Genomic DNA, 25,790 nt, shown 5'->3' with positions numbered 1-25,790 from the left:
TGAGCATCACCTATGTCTCACAGAAATTTAATAAAATGATTTTAGAAATCTATTTATCATAAATATTTATGTTTTATTTGGTTTCCATTTCTTACATAATTCAAAGGCTTACAGAGTTCCTAGTATGCTAAAATTAATTAACTGAAGAGTGCACTGACCAGCATGGAAGGTAATCAGTTGAATAGCTAAAAACAATATGTGTGGGTTTTAAAGAAAGTTAAGCACAGGGGGAATGCTGTGAGGGAGCTGGAAGGCAGAGAGCAGTTTTTCTGCATATGTGCGATGGGGCTCTCTCAGTTGGCCAGGAGCTCCACCTGCTTAGGTAATCATACAGGAAGAGAAATCCAGCAGAGTAGACTTTGCTTTTTCCTAGGCCTGAGAACTGAACACAAGCCACCAGAAGTACATTTCATGACACTGATGGGATGGGTGAAGTAAGCTGGAAAATAGTATTGGATTTTGTTGGATAAAAGTGGTCGTACTATTTCTCAAACCGAATTAGGTATTTGTGACAATTTGACTTACTCATATTGTCCAGTGTATTTTAAAGCCTTAAAAAACAGATGGTCTAAATTTGTTTATTGCTTATTTTTTGGATAACATATGTATTGATAGTATTAAGTTTCCCATCTATACTACACTCAGAAAATACTTTTTTTTCTGACTGTATAGTGAGGCATGGAGAAGGAAATGGCAACCCACTCCAGTATTCTTGCCTAGAGAATCCTGTATACAGAGGAGCCTGGTGGGCTGCTGTCCATAGGGTCGCATAGAGTCGGACACGACTGAAGCGACTTAGCATACATGCATAGTGAGGCAAGTGAAAAAAGTTATTAACTCCTGATGTGCAACTCATATATTGTCTTAAGGTAGTTAAGATTCTTTCTTCAGATACTGAGAATACAGATTATGCATTCAACATAGGATATAGGAAAATGTGTTAACTTTTTAGAACAGGTGAGTCATTTAATACAGTGCTAATGGAGCCAAGGATGTGGGTTTGAGTCTGAAAGTGAATGACCAATTGGTGACCCACAGAGATGACAGATGCTGTGACCAGAGGCTGTACCCTAAATGTTTGTTGTCAATTTCCCACCATCGACTGAGTGATCACTGACCACAAAGGCGAGAGGGTGAGGCTGTATGGCTGTTTCTGTACAACCCATCAGCATGAGAAGAGAAATGATTCACGAAAGTCCAGTATGTTGCTTCCTGTGTGAATGGACTTGAAGCTCATCTTTTAAGAAGCCTACATACCTAAGAGCTAAGTGAGAACACTCACATTGTTTCTGGTAATTTCTATTAAGAATTGAGACAAGTATTCAAATTTTGGGTCTATTTAACACATTTAAAATCTCAGGCTCACCTGAGATTTTTCTTCTGTTAGCTTACTAGTTGTTATTGATACTCCCTACACTTAGAGTATGGCAACACTAACACAACAGATAGCCATAAGCATTGGAAGTCTGAAGTAACAGGATTATTACTGTGGATTCGCATTTCAATTTTTTTAAATAAAATCTTACTATAAGATGCCTAATTTCAGGGAATAAGACTGTTCTGAATTGTCATTTAATGAATGAAATTGTGTTATGTCAGTCTTGATCCTCATTTTATACTTCATTGTTTCTGTGTGTATGTGGGACAAAAGAAAAGTTACTTGCCTGTTGTTTTGAAGTATCCTGTAGACAGTATCTACAGATACTTGGTGTTTTCGCAGAAACACCTGGACTCTGAAGTGTAGTAATTTCTAGGGAAAAGAAGAGGTAACTTTAAATATGAAAAAATCGTATAGTTCTCCTTGCTGGGCTGCCATAAAGTCTAAGATTACCATAATCGAGAATGTATGTATTTATGGACATTAAGGCAGTATCTCCGAGTATAAGATCCCCTTTTGTGAAGTCCCCTGCTTACCAGCTTCCAGGGGCCACTGCTGCCATTAGGGACAAGCCTGAACTCCCTGGCTCTAAGTTACTTCGCCAGCTAAACTTCTCACCACTCCCCTGCCCTAGAGCAAACTGTTCTGCACTTCATTCAGTAAGCAAAGGGGAACCACAGAGGACTTTTGGGTAGAGGCATTATATGTTCAAACCTGTATTTCAGGAAGGTTACATTCACAGCAAAATGTAGGACAGATCAACAAGAAAAAGAAATTGGAGACTAATTATTACAGTGCTTAATGGCACAGGAAGCATGAATGGAAAGGAAGGGAGTTATGAGAGAATTTAAGGAGGCAGACTGGACTGGAGCAAATAGCAAAGAGTCAAAAATGACTCAGGTTTTGTGCCTGAATAAAGTTAGGAGGAACAGAGCGCTGGTTTGGGGATGAATATGGTTTTGCGCATGTTGGATCTGAGGTACTCATGGGCCGCCCAGGTGAAGATGTCCCAGCGCTCTTGGTAAGTGTGGAGGTTACGCGTGGGAATCTTTTATGGAGACGAACAGAGACTTAGCTAATCTCTAGTCCAGCCCTGGGAGATGGGAAACAGGATGGATTTTTATGTCTGGGGAGAAAAGATGGTAAAAGAGACCTTCCTGGGGAGACATCTCTTCACTGGGACTCTCTAATGGCCGCATTGTCAGGAACTTACAGAGGCAGTCACAGCAGAAACTCTAACTTCCTCACACCTTGTCGATTCCAGAAGGCCTATTCTCCCAGCAATCACTTAAAAATGTGATGCTTATATTTACAACCATGAATAATTCTTCTGTCTTCCTTTATCAAATTAATCATGGATTGTATAATCAGAGAAAAAAAGCATAACTTGGAAGACTATATGACACAATGAATTATTTAACCAAAAGATATCAGAGCAATTATAAATATTGTTCCTTTTCTTACCTCCATCATTTGAAGGATATGATGTCCTAATGGTTTCTCTATCTTTCTGTATGGTTTAACATTCAAGAAAAAAATTAATTAGTAATTCTTCTTCTAAAAGACACTTTTGCTGATTCTAAAGCAATCAGAATAATACAGTATCTTATCTCCCCCTTCCCCTCATCTCTACCTCTCTACTACGTGCTGGTCTCAATGCTAATACATATTATTAACCTCTTACTGGATATCTTTTACAGGTACCTCACTTTATAACTAGTTTAAAATGAAGCGTATATTGTACCCAGGTACGCTATCTTTTCCTGTCTTTTCAAACTTGCTACTTGTCTGTCTTCCACATTTTGGTTATAGGTATAATAATCCTATAACCAATAATAATCATCCAGTGCTCCATTCCAGAAAGCATAGAATTGTTCTGTTTATTTCAGATAAGGCTAGTTTAATCCAGTCTAATGTTTATTGAGTACACTGCCTGGAACTAAGATACATAATTCCTGACCTCAAGAAGTTTATCACCCAGTAGAAAAGACAGACAAATATGATGGAGGATAATGAGCTCTGAGATAGAAGTAGGCCTCAGCACTATGAGAGCATACCAGACCTGCACACAAAAATTAAATCATCACCATCGTTGTCATCTCCTTTTCTCTAGGTCCACACATCTGTTGAGTCACCAAATCCTGACATACTCTGACTCTGAAATATCTTAAATCTGTGGCCTCTGGTTCACCCTCATTGTCACAGCCTTAGTTCAGGCCTTTATCATTTTTATCTGGACTATCCCAGTAGACTCAAAACGATCTTGCCTCTAATCTCCTCTATGTAGCTATCTCACACTGCAACTAGAGTATCTTTTAAAACCCAAATCATTTGTATCTCACATCCTACTAAAAAACCGGCAATGGTTTTCTACTACTGAGAGAATGAATTCATACTTCAGCAAGGGATACAAAGTTCTGGCTTCAACCTACCATTTCAGTCTCTTCTGTCCCACTGCTCTGGTTTTGCTGGCTTGAGCTTTCATGCTTTCACTTAACACTGTAAGCCTGTCTGCAATACTGCCTCACTACATCCTCACATCTAACTCATCTGAAAACTTCCCACTCATGTTTCAAGACCTAATTCAATGAAAGTGAAGTCGCTGAGTCGTGTCCGACTCTTTGCAATCCCATGGACTGTAGTCTACCAGGCTTCTCTGTCCATGGGATTTTCCAGGCAAGAGTACTGGAGTGGGTTGCCATTTCCTTCTCCAGGGGATCTTCCTGACCCAGGGATTGAACCCAGGTCTCCTGCATTGCAGGTAGATGTCTGCTTTACCCTCTGAGCCACCAGGGAATACTACAATTCAATGAAGCCCTCCTTTTATAAAGCTTTTTTCGATTTCTCTAGGCAGGGCTATTTCTCCACACTTTCTGTGCTTCATATTTTATGCAAAGCAAAAATCTCCTCTCATTTGACTGTAAGGACTTTTGTTTATGTGTCTGATCCCTGGACAGTGCATCCCCAAGAGCAGTTATGTCTTTTCTATCTTTGTAGCCTATGTCACCTACTTCCCCCCTTTCCCCTTCCTTCTACCTTTCCCTACTTTCTACTAGGACCTGGCCCACAGCAGGTTGCCAATAAACATTAGCTAGCGTCATCATCATCATCATCATCAAATATTTGTTAGTTTCTGCTCAACTACATGGTACATTTAGCATGAAGCTGACTCAGAACCTTCTCTACCAGGAAGACTGTTCAGATCTGTGTAGAACTCCATTATTTCTAACCAATCAGTACCATGCCCAGTGAATGGGGATATCCCCTAGAAAGAAAAATTAACCTGATAAATGAGAGGCCAATACAAAGCACCTGAGACATACAGCTCTCTACCTTTTGTTCTGTTGTGTTACTCTTTACATCATGTGGAGAATGCAACAAGGTTGATCTTCTTTCGGGAGTCTTTACAGAACTATACAAATGCTGGGATGGTCCTATAGGCAAATGAAAGAGAAATCATTTAATTTTTAAATTTGATTGAACTGTAATTGAAGTACAATAAACTGAACATATTTAAAATGTACCATTTGGCTTTGGCATATATATATATATATATGTACATATATAAACCCTTGAAACCATCACCACCATCAAGGTAAACATTTACATCATCCCCAAAAGTTTCCTTGTGCCCCCTTATAGTTCATCCCTCTCTCCTCTCCTATCTCCCAGGCAATCACTGATCTGCTTTACTATAAATTAGTTTGCATTCTCTAGAGTTTGCTATAAATGGAATCAAACAGGGGTTGTACCACCCTTTTTTTGTTGGGGGAGGGTGGTGATCTGGCTTCCTTCATTCAGCATATTTTGATGGTCATCAATATTGTTGCCTATATTAATACTTTATTCCTTTTTATTTCTGAGTAGTATCCCATGGTATGGATACACTAGTTTATCCATTTGCCTGCTGAAGGGCATTTAGGTTGTTTCCAATTTGACTATAATGCTGCTATGGACATTGATGTACAAGTCTTCATCTGAACATATATTTTCATATCTTGTGGGCACCTACCTAGGAGTGAAATGACTGAATCACATGGCAGATGTAGTTTAACTTGAGCTGCCAAAATTTTTTCCACAGTGGTTGTACCATTTTACATTCCCACCTGCATTGTCAGACAGTTCTAGTTGCTTCAAGTCCTTGCAAATACTTGGTATGGTCAGTTACTTCAATTCTACTAGACATTCTACTGGGTGTGTAGTGGTATCTCATTGTGGTTTGATTTCTTTTTCCCTAAGGAATAAAGATATTAAGCAGTGTTTTGTGTGCTTATTTGCCATCTGTGTATCTTCAGTAAAATGTTTGTTCATGCCTTTTGCCCAAGTTTATTACGTTCTCACATTACATATACTATGTTTTTCTATATTTTACACTTTTTTTACAGTGATCATGCCTTCTAGATGTAGGTCTGGAGACCACCTTTTGTTGTACTCACTTTTGGGGCTTGAGAAATGAGAAACAGCCATTATGCAACAGGGCTATTTTTTAAATTTTATATTACTTTTTCATTTTTGACTAAGTATAAGATCGCTACCCTCATCTTTCATAGGCTTTCACTTGCCTGGGGGTGGAGCTAGGGAAGGAAGGAGAGGTTAGAATTTTTAACAGGACAAATGCCATGATGAACACCCAGGTAATAATATTCAATATCTGTCATCCCCCAAAATGATGACACAACCAAGACATTATGCCTTGCAAGCCATGCAGTTGTCTCAAGAATTTCGTTAAATTTTATCTTCCTTTTTGTGTAGAAACATCCTGGAATGCTTGAGAAAATTCTTCATAGTGTCCTGGAGATACCCTTAGCTTACCAAATAAAGAGTTATCTGGGCTCAGGAAGAAAAAGGATATGACTTTAGGAAAGTTAGGGGGAAAATGTCCACTCCTTTAGCAGCTCAGAGATGGTGGGAAAATGGGAAGGTGGTGAGAGTGACTGGAGACCAAAGAAATCAGACAGGGCTTCACATTTTGCTTACTTTGGGCCTTGGTGCTTCAGATAACTGAGGTTAACAGAGAGAAAAGAAGAACTATTGCTCAGCTCTCTGTTTAAGACTCTAGAAAGAGATTTCCTTGGCTACCCCTACTCTGACTCTTCCTCCTCACTGGGGTCATGGACCCCAAACTTTGTAATACAGTGTGGTCAGGCAGAGCAAGGCTCTCGCCGAGGTTTTGCTTTCTTTTTCTTCCAGTTTTAAAACATTTCAGCTTTACTGACTTATATATAATCAGTTCAGTTCAGTTCAGTTGCTCAGTTGTGTCCGACTCTTTGCGACCCCATGAATCGCAGCACGCCAGGCCTCCCTGTCCATCACCAACTCCCGGAGTTCACTCAGACTCATGTCCATTGAGTCAGTGATGCCATCCAGCCATCTCATCCTCTGTCGTCCCCTTCTCCTCCTGCCCCCAATCCCTCCCAGCATCAGAGTCTTTTCCAATGAGTCAACTCTTCGCACGAGGTGGCCAAAGTACTGGAGTTTCAGCTTCAGCATCATTCCCTCCAAAGAAATCCCAGGGCTGATCTCCTTCAGAATGGACTGGTTGGATCTCCTTGCAGGCCAAGGGACTCTCAAGAGTCTTCTCCAACACCACGGTTCAAAAGCATCAATTCTTCGGTGCTCAGCTTTCTTCAGAGTCCAACTCTCACATCTATACACGACCACTGGAAAAACCATAGCCTTGACTAGACAGACCTTTGTTGGCAAAGTAATAGCTCTGCTTTTGAATATGCTATCTAGGTTGGTCATAACTTTTCTTCCAAGGAGTAAGCGTCTTTTAATTTCATGGCTGCAGTCACCATCTGCAGTGATTTTGGAGCCCCCCAAAATAAAGTCTGACACTGTTTCCCCATCTATTTCCCATGAAGTGATGGGACCAGATGCCATGATCTTCGTTTTCTGAATGTTGAACTTTAAGCCAACTTTTTCACTCTCCTCTTTCACTTTCATCAAGAGGCTTTTGAGTTCCTCTTCACTTTCTGCCATAAGGGTGGTGTCATCTGCAGATCTGAGGTTATTGATATTTCTCCCAGCAATCTTGATTCCAGTTTGTGCTTCTTCCAGCCCAGCATTTCTCATGATGTACTCTGCATATAAGTTAAATAAGCAGGGTGACAATATACAGCCTTGAGGTAGTCCTTTTGCTATTTGGAACCAGTCTGTTGTTCCATGTCCAGTTCTAACTGTTGCTTCCTGATCTGCATATAGGTTTCTCAAGAGGCAGGTCAGGTGGTCTGGTATTCCCATCTCTTGAAGAATTTTCCACAGTTTATTGTGATCCACACAGTCAAAGGCTTTGGCATAGTCAATAAAGCAGAAATAGATGTTTTTCTGGAACTCTCTTGCTTTTTTGATGATCCAGAGGATGTTGGCAATTTGATCTCTGGTTCCTCTGCCTTTTCTAAATCCAGCTTGAACATCTGGAAGTTCACAGTTCACGTATTGCTGAAGCCTGGCTTGGAGACTTTTGAGCATTACTTTACTAGCGTGTGAGATGAGTGCAATTGTGCGGTAGTTTGAGCATTCTTTGGCATTGCCTTTCTTTAGGACTTATATAATAGACACATAAAATTGTAAGATAGCTAAAGTGTACACTGTGGTGATTTGATAAATATGTATACTGTGAAAGGATTTCTCCCCGCTTCCATTTAGTTAATTAACATCCATCACCTCACATATTTATCATGTTGTTCTTAGCAAATTTCAATTATACAATACAGTGTTTTCAACGATAGTCACCATGTTATACATCAGATCCTCAGACCTTATTAATCTTACAGCTGAACATGTGTACCGTTTGACCAACCTCTCCCTATTTCCCCTTAAGGTTTTGCTTTCTTAAGCCACTCTTGGTTCCCATGTGGTATACACATGGCCCAGGAAGGGCTGAGGGTCTAGCTGGGAAGCTCGTCAAGGGGAGTCACTGGGCTGGGGGTAAGAGGGCTCCTCCCAGAGTGTTATGGAGCAGGCAGTCAGGACTCAGGTGGCGTGGGAAATCCAGAGGGTTCTACTAAGCCCAGCGAGACCAGACCATGAGTCATTGCAGTGATGGCCAATTTAACTGTGAATGATGACAGGCCAAGCACTATATCAGTGGAGATAAGGGTATGTCTCTGAAGACCAGAGGAGGCAGAGGACAAATAGTCATCCGAGCACCCTTACTTTATTCTGCCTCCATGGGGCTATGGAAGCCAGTGTTCCCCAAAAGTCAATGTGCGTGTCATGCACTGGGGTCTTGTGAAAATGCAGGTTCTGATTCAGTACTGGGGCAGTGCCTGAGACTGTGCTTTTATAATAAGTGCCTCAGTGGCCCATACTGCTGACACGTAGAGGAGTAAGAACATAAGTCACACCTCTTGCCCCAGACAACACCTTTGGGAAAGAAGCACAAATGACTATTTTAGTATTTCTAATTATTTCCATTACTTTTTTGTCCTTGGTGTGACTTCTGGTGACCGGCAGTGACACTCATTTTCTTGATCTTTGGATAAGAAGCTTAAAATAATAAAAAAAAAAAATTAATAGTGGTGATGACAAAGATATTCAAGATAGATTCTATTTATCCTTTTATGCCCACTAGGGGGAGAACCATATCCTAATCTGTATATGGGGAGAAACTGGAGAGGGGACGTAGTAGGTCTCAGGGGGAGGCAAATTTGTACCCCAGAGGACAATGGAATTGGGACATGTCTGGAGACATTTGTGGTTGTTACAAATCAGGGAGAGGGATTTCTCCTGGCATCTAGTGGATAGGGGCCACGTATGATGCTACACATACTACAATGCACGGGATGGTTCCCATAATAAGCAATTATCCAGTGCAACATGCCAAGTGGCAAGGTTAAGAAACCTTAGGATAGATGTGATGGGGAGGCAGGACAATCACTTTTATAATATTATCTTGTATAGTTAAAGCTCTACTGCGCGGGGGGGCAGAACTGTCTTCTGGCAAAAGGGAAAAAACTCCACCCCTCTGTCCTGCTCAAGAAGAACATGGCTTTTTCTTTGTGTGGGGATGCAGACCAGCATAATACCTGTGCTAGAGACCCTGGAGGCCATGTGCTGGAGACCCCACAATGGCCATGACAATTCTTGGTTGTGCCTCAAAAATCTGGCTGAGGCAACCATACATATATACACCTGATTTGTGAAAAAGGTGACTGCCGTTCCTGTTTCTAATCATTTAGAAATAGACAAAAGGATTCTAAACTATATGTGTGCTAACTGGGTTTTCATTAGAGTTATGTATATTCCTTGGTGTTGACATGATAGAACATGATGTCTTTGTTACAGTGATAAGTCAATTTCATATGTGAAATAGACATCTTCATTCTCCTGTCACCTCTGTAATACTGTGAACATCAAGTTCTTTTATGTTTTCTTTTTCAAAAAGCATTTGAGGTGGGCACTGTTTAAGATGCCTACCTGAAACTTTCCTCCTACTGGAAGGGGAAGTTAACAGTTGAAGATGGAGGGAGAAAGCTGGCTGCTAAAGTGATGTACTGTCTCAGAGGCAGAAGGTTACACCCTCATCTCACTGAACTGAACTGTGAGCTTTTGTTACTGACTCTTCCTTCACAAACTTTTCGTTCCTTCCTCCCTCTCACATTGTGTTTACTGACTGGTCCTTTTTAAAAGTTCTCTTGAACCCATTCTCTTGCTCATTTCTTTAAAAGTGAAGTCTTTTCTGCTTTCCTTTAAAACTTCTTTTTATCTGGTTCTTTTCCCTTCTTTCTCTTTTGTCCCCCCTCACACATCTTGTCTCCTGTCCTCTCTTTTCTTCCTTTTTACTATTTAGCAACCCACTTTTAAAAAGTTTTTCATTCCTTCTCTTTCCAACTCTCTACCTTTCATGTATTGACTTTTCACTGGTTTCTCCTTTTCCACATCAGTTCTATGTGTATATGTGTATGCAGGGATGTATGTATGTATGTTTCTACCTATCATCTATCTACCTATCTGCAGTACCTACCTATCCCTCTACCTACCTAGCCATCTATCCATCTATATTGTATTCTTTTTTAAAAAACTGACTTCTACTTTTTAAACCCATCTCCCTCCATCACACACAATTGCACTTGGCTTTATTGGTTCTCCCCCTCATTCTCACATTGTCTTTTTCTGCTATTTCTCACTTTCCCCTACTGACTCATCACTTAGAAACCTCTTTTCTTTCTTCATTATTTCTTACTTCTGTTCCATCATCCTTTCTTCCTATCTTCCTTCCTTCCTTCTTTATCTTTGCCCTTCCCACCCTCCTGTCTTCCTTCCTCCCATCCTCCTTTTACTCTCTTTCTGCTGGCTCCCCTTTTATTTTTTCCTTCCTGCTCTAACTCTCTCATTCTCTTTTTCATGCATTCCTTCTTACTGGCTTCCACTTCTAAAATTATATACCTACCTACCTACTTACCTATCATCTGTATAACTGCCTACCTACCTATTCAGCTCTCAACCATTTATCTTTGTCTTTATTTTTGTCTTTGCTTTCCTGACTCCTACTTTTACGATCTGTCCCCCACCACACAACTGTTTTAGGTTTTTTGTAGGAAAATGGTTCCTACATTTTCACTCTTACATTCTCTTCCCTTCTTTAGCTTACTTCCCTACTGACTCATCTTTTATTTTTAAATTTTTATGTATTTTTGGTTGCACTGGGTCTTTGTTCCTGCTTGCAGGCTTTCTCTAGTTGCAGCAAACAGGGCCTACTCTCTAGTTGCGGTGGGCAGGCTTCTCATTGCAGAGCCAGACTCTAGGGCGTGAGAGCTTCAATAATTGCAGCTCACAGGTTCTAGAGTGTGGGCTCAGTAGTTGTGGCACATGAGCTTGGTTGCTCCACGGCATGTGGGATCTTCCTGGACCAGGGATCGAACCTGTGTCCCCTGTACTGGCAGGTGGATTCTTATCCACCGAGCCACCACGCAAGTTCCACCCTTTGTAAACTTATTGCCTGCTTGCCTTCCTCCTTCCCTCCCTATCTCCCCTACTTCCTGCCTTCCTGACCTCCTTCTTCCTTTCCTTCCTTCTCCTTTACTTCCTTCCCCCTCTCTTCCTCTTATATCCATTTTTTTGGGTTTCCTCTTTTAAACCTGTTTCTCTTCATCTTTTTAATATTGACTTTTAAAAACTAGATCTTCCACATAAAAATCCTGTCTACTTACCCATCTATCCATCAACCTACCAAACTACCTAGCTGTTCTGCATTCATCTTTATTTGTTTTTAACTGAGTTCCTCTTTTTTAGAGCTTTCTTTCCTCACTCCCTACAGCCTCCCTTTCTTCTTCCCTCCTTCCTGCCTCCTCTCACTTTCTCCTCTTTCTCTGTATTCTCCTCACTCCATTCCTTCCGTGGTCTCTGTCTCTCTTCTTTCCCCGCCTGCATGCATGTCTTCCCCCTCCCCTCCCTCGCTTCCTCCCTTCCGCCATCCCTTCCTCCCCTCTTACTGTCCACTGCCCCTTCGCCCTTTCCTCATGTCTTTCTTCCTTGCCCCTGCCTCCTCCTTTCCTTTCTCCATCCATCCACCCACGCTCGCTCTCTCATCCTCTTTCATTTGCTTCTCTCTCCTTCTGTCCATTCCTGTCTCCTTCCTCTCCCCCCCCCACTTTCTCTCTCATTTCCTTCTTTCTTCCCTTCCTCCTTCCTTCCATTCTTCTTTTGCTTTGTTTATACTACTCCTTTTGCAAAACATTTTCTTTGTTTCCTTCTCCCTTTCTTTATACATTTTGCTATTATCTTTACTACTGCTTTCTCCTTTAAAAATCTGTTCTTTCTACCTATCTACCTACCTAGCTGGCTGGCTCTATATCCAGCTGTCAATCACTCTTAAATTGGCTCCTACTTTTAAAACTTTTTGGCCCGTGAGACATTCTTCCTTTCTTTCTGTGTCTGACTCTCCTTTTTTCTTTCCTTTCTGTCTCCCATTCTCGTATTTTTCTCTATTTTACATTTTGTTATAATTTTATTCCATTTGAAACCTCTCCTCTTTTTTGCTTTCATATGTCTTCCTTTCTTCCTTCGTTCTTTCCTTCTCTTACTCGATTTCTGTTCATCATTTTTTTGTTCCCTTTCTGTATTTCTTTCTTCTCTGTTAGCCTCCCTGCCTTCCTGTTTCCCTTTCCTACTTTACCCTATCCTATCCTGTCCTTTCCATCTTCCCTTTTTCTTTTATTCTCTGTGTACTGGCCCCTTTGAAAAATATTTTTTAACTTCTTTCCCTTTCTCTTTTTCTATCTTTTATGTACTGACTTTTATTTATTTATTTTAATATAAATTTATTTATTTTAATTGGAGGATAATTACTTAACAATATTGTATTGGTTTTGCCATACATCAACATGAATCTGCCACGGGTGTACACGTGTTCCCCATCCTGAACCCCCCTCCCACCTCCCTCCCAGTACCATCCCTCTGGGTCATCCCAGTGCACCAGCCCCGAGCATCCTGTATCATGCATCAAACCTGGACTGGCGATTCATCTCACATATGATATTATACATGTTTCAATGCCATTCTCCCAAATCATCCCACCCTCGCCCTCTCCCACAGAGTCCAAAAGACTGTTCTATACGTCTGTGTCTCTTTTGCTGTCTCGCATACAGGGTTATCGTTACCATCTTTCTAAATTCCATATATATGCATGAGTATACTATATTGGTGTTTTTCTTTCTGGCTTACTTTACTCTGTATAATAGGCTCCAGTTTCATCCACCTCATTAGAATTGATTCAAATGTATTCTTTTTAATGGCTGAGTGATACTCCATTGTGTATATGTATGTACTGACTTCTTACTGACTTTTAGAAACTTGGTTCTCTTTTTAAAAATAAGACCTACCCATCCATCCAACCATCAATCATCTATCACTCACCTATCTATGGTTCTATCTATTTATATTTTATATACTTTCCTACTTATCAACCTACTCTCCTGTCAATTCATCCATGAATCTTATATCACTGAAATATTTTAACTGGCTTCTTTTTAGATTTCTTTCCCCACTGTCCACAACTGTGCTTAATTTTTTTATTAATGCATCCTTTTCAAGCCCTTCACACTCTGTTTCATTTCTTTTATATTTTACACTTTCTACAGGCTCATCATTTTAAACTTCTCTTTCCTCCCACTTCCTCCTTTCGATCTTGCCTCTTCTTTTTGTCCTTCTTTAAAAGCTTCTTTCCGTCCCTTCTAGCTCTGTGTCATTCATTGTCCTTTTCTCTTTGTCTTTCCTCCTCTCTTTTTCTCTCTCCCTTCTGTCATCCCTTTTCTCTCCTCTTTGCTTCTTCCATTCCTTCCCTACTTCCCTCTTTCCACTCTTCTTCCATTCTTTTCGCATTGTCTCCTATTTTTAAAGATTTTTCTTTTCATCACTATTTCTTTTTAGTGTGAAATTAATTTTATTATTATTAAAATATTTGTGTATTTGGTTGGGTCTTAGTTATGGTATGTGGAATCTAGTTCCCTGACCAGGAATCAAACCCAGGCCCCCTGCGTTGGCAGTGCAGAGTCTTAGCCATTGGACCACCAGGGAATCCCTCTTCTTCCTTCTTAAGCTTTTATACTGGCTTCTTTTTAAACTTCTCTTTCTCCCCGCCCCCCGCCCCCCATTCCGCTCTCCTTTCTTTACACTGTCTTAACTGGATTGTCCTTTTAAAGTTCTACCTACCTAGAGGGATGGAACCCAGGCTCCCTGCATTGGGAGCTCAGAGTCTTAGCCACTGGACCACTAGGGAAGCCCCTCCTCTCTCTTTCCTTCCTGTCCCTCCTCCCTTTCCTCGTGTCTTATTCCTTCCTCCTACCTCCTTTCATCATCCACCCTACCACCCTTCTCCCCTCTTGTCTTCCTTCATTTGTATTCCCTCCTTCTCCTTTCCTTCCTCCCCACTCCTTTCTTCTATTACTACTCCTAAAACTTTTTTCTTTCCTTCCCTCTCTCTTTCTTTATACAGTCTTCTCCTTACAACTGCCTTCTCCTGTAAAAACTTTTTTCTACCTAAATTTCCTACCTATCTAGCTGGCTATCCACATAGGTATCAATCATTTAGCTTTATGTTACGTTTATTGTCTTCTGCTTTTAACTATTTGCACATCACACAGTTGTACTTGGTTTTCCTACTTATCCTCCATCACACTCTCACATTCCTTCTCCTTCTGTATGCCATTCTTTTCCTTGACTCATCCTTTATAGAATTTGATTCTTCCTTTCTTCTTTTACTGTCTTCTTTGAAAAAACCTTTTTCTTCTCTCATTTTCTGTATTCTTTGTCCTGTCTTACTACTACTGGTTTCTCCTTTATGAATATCTATTATCAACCTGTCATCTATCAATGTATCATTATTTTACCATTTTAAACTGATTTCTTTCAGATCTCTCTCTCTCCATGCCTTCAATTATACTTAATTTTATCAACATCTCTTTTTAATCTCCTCAGCATCTCTCACTCACATTTTGGTTTTTATTTCATATTTTTTCCTAGCCTCATCCCTTTTAAAAAAATTTTATGTATTGGAGTAGGGTTGATTTACAATGTTGTGTTAGTGTCAAGTGAATAGCAAAGTGAATCAGTTATACATACATATATCCACTCTTTTTGTGTGTGAAATTTGAACAAAGTCTATATTTAATAACTGTATCACATGTTAATTTTCTGGGTTTTTTTTCTTTTACAACATAGTATTTCTTTATATTCTCAGAATTGAACTAGAAGTTTCAAGCCTCATTCAAATTTTTAAAAAGTCACTGAGGTTATAAACTTTCTAGACTTTTAGCAGGAATAACAGATGCAAAATACATGGAACTATATCAGACTTCTGAGTGAATGTATAAATTAGAAATCTAGCATTCTATTCATACTGAGTCAAACAAGTGGAATGCCATAAATGTCATAAATTTTTTAGCTAGGCAAAAATTCATAAGCTTTCTAAAAAATATATATATATATAATCCATACTATCTATCTATCTATCTATATATATATATATATACATGTATACAAAAGCTTTTCTACTATACTTGATAAAGGCTTGAGAAAGAACGTCAAAAATAAAAAAGAGAAATTGGAAAACATAAACTAAATGACATGGGAGCACTAAACATGAAATTAAAAAAGTGAAACAAATTAGATAAAAGTAAAAAATCATCATATAGTCCAGTTGCTTTTAAACATAGCTGCTCATTAGAAACACATCTGGAGCTCTGGAGAAAAAAAGCAATACCTGGGCATTTGTATTTTTCAAAAAATTCCAAGATTAATTCTGATATGCATCTGGATTTTAAAAAGTGATTACAGGTTTTTCTATTAAATAGTAGTTTTAGTGATGTAGAACTTTATTATTTTCTGTTGACCAATCATGATACAATGGTATTAAGTGAATAACAGTTAGGTAACCAAGAAGCACAAGCTGGAATCAAGATTGCTGGGAGAATATCAATAACTTCTGATATGCAGATGACACCACCCTTATGGCAGAAAGTGAAGAGGAACTCAAAAGCCTCTTGATGAAAGTGAAAGAGGAGAGTGAAAAAGTTGGCTTAAAGCTCAACATTCATAAAACTAAGATCATGGAATCTTGTCCCATCAATTCATGGGAAATAGATGGGGAAACAGTGGAAACAGTGTCAGACTTTATTTTGGGGGGCTCCAAAATCACTGCAGATGGTTATTGTAGCCACGAAATTAAAAGATGCTTACTCCTTGGAAGGAAAGTTATGACCAACCTAGATAGCATATTCAGAAGCAGAGATATTACTTTGCCAACAAAGGTCCGTCTAGTCAAGGCTATGGTTTTTCCAGTGGTCATGTATGGATGTGAGAGTTGGACTGTGAAGAAAGCTGAGCACCAAAGAATTGATGCTTTTGAATTGTGGTGTTGGAGAAGACTCTTGAGAGTCCCTTGGACTGCAAGGAGATCCAACCAGTCCATCGGCAAGGAGATCCAACCAGTCCATCCTAAAGGAGATCGGTCCTGGGTGTTCACTGGAAGGACTGATGCTGAGGCTGAAACTCCAATACTTTGGCCACCTCATGTGAAGAGTTGACTCATTGGAAAACACCCTGATTCTGGGAGGGATTGGGGGCAGGAGGAGAAGGGGACGACAGAGGATGAGATGGCTGGATGGCATCACCGATTCGATGCACACGAGTTTGGTTGAACTCCGGGAGTTGGTGATGGACAGTTAGGCCTGGCATGCTGTGATTCATGGGGTTGCAAAGAGTTGGACATGACTCAGCGACTGAACTGAATTGAACTAAACCACAATAGTAAAAGATGTTCATCAGTTTTCACAATCAATAGTCAGACAAAAAATAAAAGATAATTACGATTGCAAGCCATAATGGAAACATGATTATCCTAACAATATAAAACAATTACATACAATTTGGGGGGTTAAGTAGAGTGATATGGTAAGTGGAAGTGCATATATGCACGTGTTCTCATCCACCCAGCCAGTCTATGTCTTTTGTTTGGTGTACTTAATCCATTTACATTTAAGTTAATTATCAGTATATATGATACTATTGCCATTTCCTTAATTGTTTGGGGTTTATTTCGTGTAGGTCTTTTCCTTCTTGTGTGTTTCCTGCCTAGAGAAGTTCCTTTCGCATTTGTTGTAAAGCTGGTTTTGTGGTGCTGAATTCTCTTAACTTTGCTTGTCTGGATAGCTTATGATTTCTCCATCAAATCTGAAGGAGAGTCTTGCTGGGTAGAGTTTTGGTTGTAGGTTCTTCCGTTTCATCACTTTAATATCATGCTGTTTCCTTCTGGCTTGTCGAGTTTCTGTTGAGAAATCAGCTGATAACTTTATGGGAGCTCCCTTGTATGTTATTTGTCGTTTTCCCCTTGTTGCTTTTAATATTTTATCTGTCTTTAATTTTTGTCAGTTTCATTATTATATGTCCTGGTGTGTTCCTCCTTGGGTTTATCCTGCCTGGGACTCTGTGTGCTTCCTGGACTTGGTTGACTATTTCCTTTCTCACGTTTGAGGAGCTTTCAGCTATTATCTCTTCAAATATTTTCTCAGGTCCTTTCAGTCTGTCTTCTTCTGGGAACCCTATAATGTGAATGTTGGTGTGTTTAATGTTGTTCCAGAGGTCTCTTAGGCTGTCTTCGTTTTTTTTTTTTGTTTGTTTGTTTGTTTTTTTTTTTTTCATTCTTTTTTCTATATTCTGTTTTTCAGCAGTGATTTCCACCATTCTGTCTTCCAGGTTACTTATCCATTCTGCCTCAATTATTCTGTTACTGATTGCTTCTAGTGTATTGTTCATCTGGTTTTATGTTCTTTAGTTCTTCTATGTCTTCGGTAAACATTTCTTGCATCTTCTCCATTCTTTTTCTGAGATCCTGGATCATCTTCGCTATCATTAGTCTGAATCCTTTATGTGGGAGGTTGCCTATCTCCACTTCAGGTTTTCTCTTGTCCCTTCATCTGGGACATAACTCTCTGCATTTTCATTTTGATTAACTTTCTGTGATGTGGTTTTCATTCTGGCAGCTGCAGGATTGTTCTCTTCTTGCTTCTTCTGTCTTCTGGTGGATGAGGCTAGGGGAGTTGTGTAAGTTTCCTGATGGGAGGGACTGGCAGTGGGGAAAACTGGGTCTTGCTCTGGTGGGCAGGGCCATGTTCAGTAAAGTTTTAATCCAATTATCTGCTGATGGATGGAGTTGCACTCCCTCCCTTCCTAGGGGTTCCCAGGTGGCCCTAGTGGTAAAGAACCTGCCTGCCAATGCAGGAGACATAAGAGATACAGGTTCAGTCCCTGGGTCAGGAAGAGCCCCTAGAGGAGAGCATGGCAACCCACTTCAGTATTCTTGCCTAGAGAATCCCATGGACAGAGGAGTCTGGTAGGCTACAATCCATAGGGTCTCAAGGAGTTGGACACGACTGAAGTGACTTAGCATGCAAGACCCAGGCCCGGGGTCTACAGGCTCTATGGTAGGGTTAATGGCCACTTGCAAGAAGACTTACGCCAAGGGGCACCTTCCAGGACTGCTGCTGCTAGTACAGCAGTGAATCACTGCGACCCATGCCTCCACAGGAGACTCTCAATACTAGCAGGTAGGTCTGGTTCAGTCTCCTGTGGGATCACTGTTCCTTTCTCCTGGGTCTTGGCATGTGCAAGATTTTGTTCATGTCCTCCTAGAGTGGAGTCTCTGTTTCCCCCAGTCCTGTGGAAGTACTGCAATCAAATCCCACTGGCCTTCAAGGTTAGATTCCCTGGGGAGTCTCAGTCCCTTTGTGGGATCCCCAGGCTAGGAAGCCTGATGTGGGGCTCAGAACCTTCACAACAGTGGGAGAACTCCTTTGGTATTATTGTTCTCCAGTTTGTGGGCTGCCCACTTGTCAGGTATGGGATTTGATTTTATCGTGATTGCACCCCTCCTACCATGTCATTGCAGTTTCTTCTTGTCTTTGGAAGTAGGGTATCTTTTTTTGATGGGTTCCAGCATCCTCCTGTCAATGTCTGTTCAACAGCGAGTTGTGATTTTGGTGCTCTTGCAGGAGGAGATGAGCGCATGTCCTCTACTCTGCCATCTTGAACTGGAAGCTCCCTCATCCTTTCAAAAGTCTTACTTTTCTTTTCTCCCTCTTTCCCTCCATTCTCTTTACTTCCATTATATTTTATTCTGTCATTCTTGTTCTATGCATTCTTTACTGGTTCCTCCTTTTAGAACTTATTTTTTTTCTCTCAAATTTTTTGTAATGATATTTCTTATTTTCTTTTTTAAACAACTTCTTTGTCTCTCTTCCCCTTTCTTTTCTTCTCTCTCTTCGAAAAAAAAGTATGTATTTATTTTTGGTTGTGCTGGGTCTTCACTGCTGTGTGGGCCTTTCTCTAGTTGTGGCAGGTGACGGCTACTCTCTAGTTGTGGTGTGCAGGCTTCTCACTGTGGTGGCTTCTCTTATTGTGGAGCATGAGCTCTTGGGCACGCGGGCCTCAGCAGCTGCAGCTCATGGGCTCTAGATCACAGGCTCAGTATTTGTGGCAAATAGGCTTAGTTGCTCCATAGCATGTTGGATCCTCCCAGATCAGGGGTTGAACCCATGTATCACTCTCATCTCACACTCACATTTTTTCTCTTTTGATTTTACTCTTTTTCCTAGGGACTCCATAACCTCTGTTTCTTTCCTGCCTCAGTCTTCTTTTTATCTGTCCCCTTCCCTTCTTTGATTCTTTCTTTCCTCCCCACTCTCTTGCTCCCTTCATATTTCCTTTCTTCTCTCGTTTCTTTCTTATTCAATAATGTTGTTTTCCCATCCTCTCCCTCAGTGCTTCACCCTCTACCTTTCTTAATTCCTTCTTTCCTCTTTCCTCCTTCTTTCCTTTCCTCCTCTGTCTCTAACTTTTCCCCTTCCATTCTCCTTTTATTCTCTTTTAGTGTCCTCTTTTTAAATCATTCTTTCCATCCATTTCTAAGTTTTTCTTTCTTTTTTATTGGCTTCTGCCTATGAGTGTCCTTTCTATATGTGTGCATGTTTGGATGAATCTATCTCTGTCTTTTCTTTCTTCGATCATATATTTGTCTTCCTTTGCACATACCTACATGCCTAGCTGTCTATCTGGCTATCAATCATCTATGTATGTTTACTGTCCTTTACTGACTTGTACTTTTAAAATCTCTCCCATACCACACACAATTGTACTTGATATTCTTACTCACACAGTCTCTTTTTTAAGACTTTGCATATATTATGACAGTCATTAGTGACACAAGCTGTAAAATATTTTTCCATACTTTTGAGCTTTGCATGTGATGATTCTTCATCAGTCACTGTGGATAAATTATGTGAGTTTTGTTTTTGTGTTTTTTTTTTAACATGCATTCAACTAGATATGATTCAGAATAGATGAATACTCCCTTTGCTTAATTACAGTTAGCTAAAAAATTGCCTGACAGCCCACCAAACAGGATTTGCTTTAAGACCAACCCACAGAGTCAACTGGAGACTGAGTGCACTGGGACCTGCTGGGTCAGCCGTAGTAGTGTTTAGCTAATTGTATAGAGCATTAACCCCTGGAAAAGCGAATGGCAACCCACTCCAGTATTCTTACTTGGAGAATCCCATGGACAGAGGAGCCTGGTCAGCTACAGTCCATGGGGCTGCAAAGAGTCAGACATGACTGAGTGACTAAGCATACATCCTAGCGCATAAAGAAGAAAGTCCTGGTTGGAGACACGAGGCCTGCGGCACCAGCTGTGGACCCTCCGTGATGTGACTACACAGCTCCATCTGCAAATGTCTGTGGGGTGACCACTGAGGGGGCACACAGCTGTAGGCAGGCATTCTTGGGGCTGCATACATTGGCACAGTGGTGGGGTGGGTGGGTGGGTGGTGACAGGAGTTGGGGAGTGGGCAGTTAGCAGGGTACTGTTTGGAAGGTAGGATGTGCTCCAGGATATATGTTGAGGGAAAAGGCTGGAGCTGCTGCTGTATAGCCCATGGCGAAACCAGCCAGATAACCAATTCCTTTGGAATCTGCATGGGGAACCCCACAAGAACCCAGGCTATAAACAGGATTGGTGACTTCAGGCCCCTGGGCTGGCAGTTGGGCTTGGCAAGGGCCTGCCATGGAGGCCTGCTCCCATGAGAGGCTGAGTCACAAGGCCTGTGCCCTGCCTTGCCTGGGCTCCCCGCCCACTCTTTCTTTCTTTTTCTTGCAGTCTCATCTCTAAACCTTTGCTTTTATCCCTCCTCTCCCTCCCTCCCCACTTATACTTTTAAATTTTTAATTATTTATGCTTTATTGCATATAGTTGTTAACAATGTTAACAATGTTGTGTTAGTTTTAGGTGTACAGTAAAGTGATTCAGTTTCTATGAATCACACTTTTCAGATTCTTTTCTTATATGTTATCACAAAATATTGAGTATAGTTCTCTGTGCTATACAGTAGGTCCTTGTTGGTTATCTATTTTAATTTCTTATACTTTTTAAGTGACTCCCCTTAAAATTTTTTCTTCTGTCGTCTGCACTTCTTTTATACTGCCATTCTTATTGGCTTCTATTTTTAAAATCTGTTTCTTATCTAGCTATCCAATCTTCCTATCTATTTTAATGTATTTTTAGATCTGTCCATGACTTTATTTTCTCACTAGTTTCTCCTTTTCAGCATTCTCTTGCTGCCTCTCACGATCACGCTATGTTAGCCTTTTTCCCAGAGATTCTTCCCTTATAAACTTTCTTTCCTGCCCCTTTCTTCCTTTTATTCACCCCTCCCTCCTTCCATTCCTACCTCTCCCCCTTTCTTCTCTCTTTTTATATCCATACACCTACATACATACATAAATACCTACTTACCTAGCTATCTATCCAGCTATTAATGATCTATGTTCATTGTACTCTTTCTGTACTGACTTCTACCTTTTAGAACTCTCTCCCACCCTGCACAGTTATACTTAATTTTCTTACTGTATCTTCCTCTCTCATTCTCCCCTCTTATTCATGCAATTGTCTTCTGAAACATCCTCTCTAAACTGATTTTCTTCCTCCCTCCCTGCTTCCCCTCCCTGCTTTCCTTATTTCCTTCCCTCCCTCTCTCCCTTCTTCCATTTTTTAAAATAATGTTTTAACTTATTTATTTGGCTGCACTGGATCTTAGTTGTGGCATGTGGGATCTAGTTCCTTGACCAGGGATCAGACCCAGGAGTGCAGAGCCTTAGCCACTGGACCACCAGGAAAGTCCCTCTTCTTCCTTCTTACGTTTTTACTGGCTCCTTTTTAAACTTCTCTTTCTCCCCGCCCGCCCCCTTCTCTCCTTCCTTTGTACTGTCTTTACTGGACTGTCCTTTTAAAGTTCCACCTACCTAAACCTGTGCACTTATCTTCCTTGCTATGTACCTATCAATCATCTTCATTTTACTGTATTTTTATTGACTTAAAAAATCTGTCATTCTCCCCTTTCCCAACTGTACCTGAGTCTCTTCCTTTTAAACCTCTTCTTTCCTAATTCCTAATTCCTTTCTTTCCACTATTCCTGGCTGTGTCTCTCTAGCTCTCCCTTTCACTGTGTCTCTGTTCTTTGCTGGCTGCCTGCATCCCTCCTTTCCTTTGTCTCCCTCCCTGACCATACATCCTTCCCTTACCCCTTCTTCTCGCCTTCCTCCCTCCCTCTCTTCCTTCTGCTTTTCCTGTTGAGTTTTCTGACTTGCTTTTTTAATTTTAAGAATGTCTATTAATAATCTCTGTATATACATTTTTTTTATTTTCTTTTGTGACTGACTTCTTTTTAAATTCCCCTTCCCCACCTAGTGTGCTAAGTTTCTCACTGGGTCCTCTTTTTCAATCTCCTCTCCCTATTTCAATCATTCTTTTGTTCTCTTTGTCTCCTTTATTCTTTTAACTTACTCCTAGCATCTTAACTTCTTTATTTTCTTTTGTCCCCTCCTTTCTTTCTTTCTTCTTTTTTTTTTACTTCCCATGTCTCTTTCTCATTCCCTTTCTTTCCCACTCTGTATTTGTTTCCTTTGCCTCCATGTATGGATGCTTTCTTTTCTTTTCGCTTGATTTTACTGTATTTTCACAGGGACCTGGTTTTACACTTTTTTGTTTTCTTCTCATCTTTCTCTTTTCAACACTATCTTTCTCTATTATTTTTTTTTACTTGGCTTCTTTTAAAATTATACTCTATTTTCTATCTGTTTATCTATCTTTTACTGTCTTCTTCAACAACTTCTCTTTAAATCTCCCATCCCCAAAGTCCTACTTGAGTTTCTTACTGACTCCATCTTTTCAAGCTTCTCTCACTTTCAAACTCTTTCTCCTACCAATTCATTCTATTTCAAGTTGCCTGCCTGCTCTCCTTCCCTCCATCCCATCTTCCCACCTTCTTTTACTGTTTTTCTTCCTGCCTGCTGCGTTTCATTTTTTGCTCAATTTTTCTTATGCTTTTTTTATACCTCTTTTTTTTTTTTTTTTTTTTTACTGGTACTTCCTATTTATAGTCTGTTCTGTCCCTCTGACTGCCTGCTACCAAACTATAAATCATCTATTTTTTAATCTATATATTAGGGTCTTTAAAAAATTATTCCTTCTCATCTTTGAATCTCTTTCACTTGTACAGACCATTGTACTTGATTGTTTTTCTTACTGGCTACTCCTTTTCAAACACTTTCATGCTCATCTTTAATCTCTTACCTTTTCCTTTTTGAATGACTTGTCCTTTTCTTATTTTCCTCTCATTCATCCTCTTTTCCTTCCTTTTTCCATCCTTTCCTCCCCCTCCCTTTCCTTCCTTCCTTTCCTCCTCTCTCCCTCCATTCCTTCTTTCCTTTCTGTGTATCTATTGCTCCCTTTTTTCACTGTGTCTTTCTTCTCTTTTCCTGTCTTCATTCCCTCCCTCCCCCCTCTCTATATATCTTGATGGCTTTCTCTCACTCTCTCTGGCTTTTCTGTCTTCTTTGCCTGCTGCCTGCAAGCCCTTGTTCCCCCTCCTTCCCTCTCCTTCCTCTTTGCTTTTCCCCACTGCTTCTCTCCTCCTCTTTCTTCCTATATTCCTCTCAATTTCCCTCCACCCTCTTTTCCTTTGTCCTTCATTACTTTTCTCCTTCTTATCTTTCTCCCTCTAACAGCCTGTTCCCTCTGTCATAGCAGCCTCTCTACTCCTTCCCTTCCTTCCTCTCCTCTCAGTGTCTCCAGTGTTTAAACACTCTTCTTTACTTCTTCTTGCTTTTCTTTTCTGTATTGTCTTTTTTTATTGGCTTCTTTTTACAGTCCTACCTATACCTATGTGTTTATCTAGGTATCAAATCATCTATCTTCATTTTACTGTATTTTTTATTGGTTTTTACACTTTAGCTGTACCTCAGCAACACACCACATAGAATTTTATTTGATTTTCTTACTGGCTTCATTTACAAAACCGTTCTTTCTTCTCTTTCCCCCCCAAACGTTCCTTCTATTCTTTTTGCACTGTGGCTCAGATCATGAACTCCTTACTGCCAAATTCAGACTTAAATTGAAGATACTGGAGAAAACCACTAGACCATTCCGGTATAACCTAAATCAAATCACTTACGATTGTACAGTGGCAGTGAGAAATAGATTTAAGGGACTAGATCTGATAGACAGAGTGCCTGATGAACTATAGACGGAGGTTCATGACATTGTACAGGAGGCAGTGATCAAGACCATCCCCAAGAAAAAGAATGCCAAAAAGCAAAATGGCTGTCTGAGGAGGCTTTACAAATAGCTATGAAAAGAAGAGAAGCCAAAAGAAAAGGAGGAAAGGAAAGACATACCCATTTGAATGCAGAGTTCCAAAGAATAGCAAGGAGAGATAAGCAAGCCTTCTTTAGTGATCAGTGCTAACAAATAGAGGAAAACAATAGAATGGGGAAGACTAGAGATCTCTTCAAGAAAATAAGAGATACCAAGGGAACATTTCATGCAAAGATGGGCTCAATAAAGGACAGAAATGGTATGGACCTAACAGAAGCAGAAGGTATTAAGAAGAGGTGGCAAGACACAGAACTGTACAAAAAAGATCTTCATGACCCAGATAACGATGATACTGTGATTGCTCACCTAGAGCCAGACATCCTGGAGTGCAAAGTCAAGTGGCCTTAGGATGCATTACTACGAACAAAGCTAGTGGAGGTGATGGAATTCCAGCTGAGCTATTTCAAATCCTACAAGATGATGCTGTGAAAGTGCTGCACTTAATATGCCAGCAAATTTGGAAAACTCAGCAGTGGCCACAGGACTGGAAAAGGTCTGTTTTCATTCCAATCCCAAAGAAAGGCAATGCCAAAGAATGCCCAAACTGCTGCACAATTGCACTCATCTCACACACTAGCAAAGTGATGCTCAAAATTCTCCAAGCCAGGCTTCAGCAATATGTGAACCGTGAACTTCCTGATGTTCAAGCTGGTTTTAGAAAAGGCAGAGGAACCAGAGATCAAATTGCCAACATCTGCTGGATCATCAAAAAAGCAAGAGAGTTCAAGAAAAATATCTATTTCTGCTTTATTGACTATGCCAAAGCCTTTGACTGTGTGGATCACAATAAACTGTGGAAAATTCTGAAAGAGATGGGAATACAAGACCACGTGACCTGCATCTTGAGAAATCTGTATGCAGGTCCGGAAGCAACAGTTAGAACTGGACATGGAACAACAGACTGGTTCCAAATAGGAAAAGGAGTTCGTCAAGGCTGTATATTGTCACCCTGCTTATTTAACTTATATGCAGAGTACATCATGAGAAACGCTGGGCTGGATGAAGCACAAGCTGGAATCAAGATTGCCAGGAGAAATATCAATAACCTCAGAGATGCAGATGACACAACCCTTATGGCAAAAAGTGAAGAAGAACTAAAGAGCCTCTTGATGAAAGTGAAAGAGGAGTGTGAACAGTTGGCTTAAAGCTCAACATTCAGAAAACTAAGATCATGGCATCTGGTCCCATCACTTCATGGGAAATAGA

At 40.4% G+C, this 25,790-nt stretch overlaps 1 protein-coding gene across 4 annotated transcripts in view; it reads right to left on the bottom strand.

Annotated features, from left to right (window-relative positions):
- Nucleotides 1-25,790, bottom strand: part of LOC129638911 (fibrous sheath-interacting protein 2-like) — a 72,822-nt gene that overhangs the window by 32,947 nt on the left and 14,085 nt on the right. For 3 of the 4 annotated variants that reach the window (XM_055563647.1, XM_055563648.1, XM_055563650.1), the window contains exons 9-12: nt 8,801-8,869; nt 4,712-4,812; nt 2,843-2,888; nt 1,665-1,750 (exon numbers count right to left, since the gene is read on the bottom strand). In XM_055563647.1, coding sequence (XP_055419622.1) covers nt 1,665-1,750; nt 2,843-2,888; nt 4,712-4,812; nt 8,801-8,869 — 302 coding nt within the window. The remainder of the gene's footprint in view (nt 1-1,664; nt 1,751-2,842; nt 2,889-4,711; nt 4,813-8,800; nt 8,870-25,790) is intronic. The other variant, XM_055563649.1, reaches the window with a different exon arrangement.

Source organism: Bubalus kerabau, chromosome X (genome assembly GCF_029407905.1).
Source record: "Bubalus kerabau isolate K-KA32 ecotype Philippines breed swamp buffalo chromosome X, PCC_UOA_SB_1v2, whole genome shotgun sequence".
In the NCBI taxonomy this organism is placed as follows: domain Eukaryota; kingdom Metazoa; phylum Chordata; class Mammalia; order Artiodactyla; family Bovidae; genus Bubalus; species Bubalus kerabau.
The sequence above is the reverse complement of the archived record's forward strand: the minus strand, read 5'-3'. Positions and strand labels throughout refer to the sequence as shown.